At 36.0% G+C, this 3,571-nt stretch overlaps 1 protein-coding gene across 1 annotated transcript; it reads left to right on the forward strand.

The window, feature by feature from the left end:
- The first annotated feature begins 401 nt into the window (after positions 1–401).
- LOC125852975 (probable mitochondrial adenine nucleotide transporter BTL2) lies at positions 402–3,010 on the forward strand. The gene is made up of 2 exons (XM_049532665.1): positions 402–1,019; positions 2,812–3,010. Exons 1-2 carry the CDS (start codon positions 559–561, stop codon positions 3,008–3,010), a joined length of 660 nt encoding a protein of 219 aa, XP_049388622.1. The 5' UTR covers positions 402–558.
- Positions 3,011–3,571: the final 561 nt, after the last annotated feature.

Here is a 3,571-nt window from a genome sequence, read left to right on the forward strand (position 1 = left end):
CCCTGAAGTATCGTAAATGGTATGCAAATACCTTCCGTCATACTTTTGGGACATTGGTGTCCCTGCCGTCCAAAAACTAGAGCATATATACCATTAGACTAATAGACATACACATGTCATAATCTTATCCATCGACCCGACATTTATTAAATATCGAATTGACGAATAAGATTGTGTCACGTGTCTCTATTTAGTCTTCCGTTAGAGTGAAAAACATATATACTCTGGTTTTTGAACGTTAGGAGCACCAATATACCAAAAATATGACAAAAGTTATCTGCATACCATTTACGATAGTTCAAGGATATATTTATCCTTTTTCCCTTATTATTACTATTATTATATATAGTATAGGGCCTGCACTTAATAGTTCCAATAATAATGATATTTTTTTCGGTAGTTTAATAATGGTGTACAAACCACACAAAAAATAATCAACTAGGCTGAAGCTGCTCAGTGCGGCGACATAAGCAAAGGTGACTTTGCCATTTTCCCTTCCATTATCTCATTGAATGCGAGCAAAATTCTTCTCATCTTCACTATACTGTAGAATTTAGAATGACTGGAGTTCATAATATTTGGTTTAAACACTTAGAAAGTCTCACTCTTGTAGAAAATTCAGATACAATTTTGTTTTCCGGTGGATTATTTATTGAACCATTGATTCCTTCTTCAATTACAAATAATTTTCTAAAAATATCATCAATTGATGATTCCAGTGAGTTACATTCTCCCTTTTCTCGTCGTAGTGGACCAATTTTCCGGCGAGAAAAAAAGAGTGGTCGTGCCGGTTTTGGGGGTAATTTCTTGTGTTTGAGTTTGTCAGTTAAGAAGAATACTGAGGTTGTTGGGAATTCCAGTGAATGTTTGTTGAGTAATGGAGACGAGAGTTCAAAGGTGGAAGAGTCTAGTGACGGCAATGGGGATGTGAAGAAGCGAAATATTGGGTTACGGGGACGTGGTGCAATGAACACCAGCAAACATTTGTGGGCTGGAGCAGTTGCTGCAATGGTGTCAAGGTTAGTGCTTTTCTCCAGTATCTGTTTTACTTGTCGTTTATCCTTTTAGTAAATACTTCGATTTGCTGCACTTAAGTAGCCATAAGGTCCGTGACACTCTATCCTCCCAGACGACACTTGTGGGATTACACTGGGGGTGTTATTGTTGTACACTGACAGCAGTTTGAACTTACTCAGAATTTCAAATTAGTTATTGGGGATCTGTTGTTGATACCCTAATATTAGGTGTATCACTTTGTTTTGTAAGTGCCATTTGGCAAGTTGTGATTGAATTTTGAGATGAGATATATAGGAGGGATAAGAGAAAAAAAGAAGCTACTTTATGTAGAGGAGAGAGTTTTCAATACATCATTATCTTCTCTGTGACGTAGGAATAATTTGTCTCTGCCAAATTTTGGATTGAAGAAAAATAATTACTGCAGCTTATGGTTTTTGCTAATTGATGTTATTCTTATCTATATATATCTTTGGGTCATCATAATTTCTTTCTTAGTCTTAGAGGGGACCTTTTTCTTCTTTCGAGTGGAGTGACATTATACAAGGAAATCCATGTTAGGTAGATTACAGATTAAAAAGATTGAATGTAACACAGTCACAACTCACACCTAGTCAAGTACCCATATAAGGAGAGAAGTAGTTATTTTCTTGATAACCAAGGGGCGAAGTAATTATAAATAAAGTTATCCTGCTTTCGGGAAAGTTAGATCTCGAAACCCAAGTTGTTTAACACCCCCAACCTTGCCACTTTGACCTCATTGCTAATCTGGTAGGGAGTCTTAATAATTTGAACAGTGGATATGGAATTCATTCATAAACTTGCTCATGGCTTTAGACATTCAAACTAATTGAAAAATTAAGCTTAGTTGCTATTTCACTGAAATTAGATCTAGTGTTTGCTAGGAGCCTTTTGGTTAGACACTTGTTTGTGAAGGAACTAATGTGAGATTTCAAGTTGTTTTAGAGAATTCCAAAGTAACCTAAAAAGACAAATTAATTACAAGGTTTATTGGAATGAAATGAATCTGAACATAATGGAATGGATGTAGAGGATTTATATAGTCAACACAACTGGTTAGTTAATGCGTAGTTGATTGATGATTGACTACTTTTGGTGTTCGCTGAGTAAAGTTGTCGCAGTATGCATAACTTTCTATATATATATATATATATATATATATATTGAGTAACTCCATAATTGCTTGGGGTCTAGTGCAGAACAATGACAAATGCTTTGTAGGAGGTGGAGATAAGAAACAAGATGTGCTGCAAACATAGTTTAACTTGTCAGTCTCCTATTTAACAGAGTGGATTTTCATCATAGCCTGGAGGAATTATTACATAGCTGACCTTTTTTATTGCTTCCTTGCACTTCATCTCCTATGTAAATACTTAAACCGTGGTAGGGAATTTCCCATACTGCCTTTGAGGTAAAATTGCTTGCCATCTGAAGTTTACCTTCTTTCTTCCTTGTGCACATTTCAAAAGCAAGTACAATAACCAGGGAGCTAGATGGTGTGTTCTTTTAACAAAATATAAGGAAAATTTTTTAAATGCACGAGGGCATTCTTTGATCCACTTAGGATTCCGTTTTCTAGTCTTTTCTTGCTGGTTACTCTTAAGTGGCACCTTAGGAGATTTTCCCCGTGGTGCAACGGGGTGTTGTGCATTCATATCTTTTGGCCCCATAAATAACTACAGAAAAACTAAGCGTGAACAGAAGAAGCAAAGTAAATTTTCACAACTATATTACTGTAAAAGAATGTATAAACTGGCTTATTTGTTTTAATGGCAGTCGACTGTCTCTCTTGGTCTTGGTTGACTGTGAAAGCTTCCAGACCTTCTCAGTTGATCCTATCTACAACACTGCCATATCTTTACTTGCATTTGAAAGATGGAATTCTAAGAAACAAGGAATGGGCCATGAAGTTTCAAATATATATAATAGCAAAAAAGCTGTAAATATGGATAAATTTGAGGGAAAAAGGGGTTGATTTTCATTAACAGAAAAACAATAGTGCAGAGAGGACTGAATTTTCAATATAGGATATTGATAAACTGTGAATATGGAGGTAATGCCATGAAAGGGGATGGTTTCCATTAATTGTTTTTCAAATGTATAAGTGCTGGGAAATGGATGAGTCTTTGTTGGAGATTTATCCTGATATTCTTCTACCTTGGGGTAAGAAGCTGTAGTGGTTAATCAAGAGAGATTAATAACAGTAAAAAGAATCTTAGGCTCTGTCAAACAAGTCACATTGTGGACATATTTACTTTAGATAATCCGATATCACTATGCTGCTGTTACGAATGAAAGTGTCATGGGTCTAGTTATGCTTCTCTTGTTGTTTTAAGGTAAAAAAATGTCCAATGAAACATTAGGATATGGTGTGGTGTCTGGTCTTACCTTCCTTTTTTGATATGGTAAATCCCACCACTTAAGCTCTCCAATTCAGGAGCAAACAGTGGCCCTTCCCCTATTTTGTTTCCTTGGTGACTCGAAATCCCAACCTCATTGAGTTAGTGGGCCTTTTTTACTAGGCTATCCCTCCCTT

Source organism: Solanum stenotomum, unplaced genomic scaffold (genome assembly GCF_019186545.1).
Source record: "Solanum stenotomum isolate F172 unplaced genomic scaffold, ASM1918654v1 scaffold701, whole genome shotgun sequence".
NCBI classification, from domain to species: domain Eukaryota; kingdom Viridiplantae; phylum Streptophyta; class Magnoliopsida; order Solanales; family Solanaceae; genus Solanum; species Solanum stenotomum.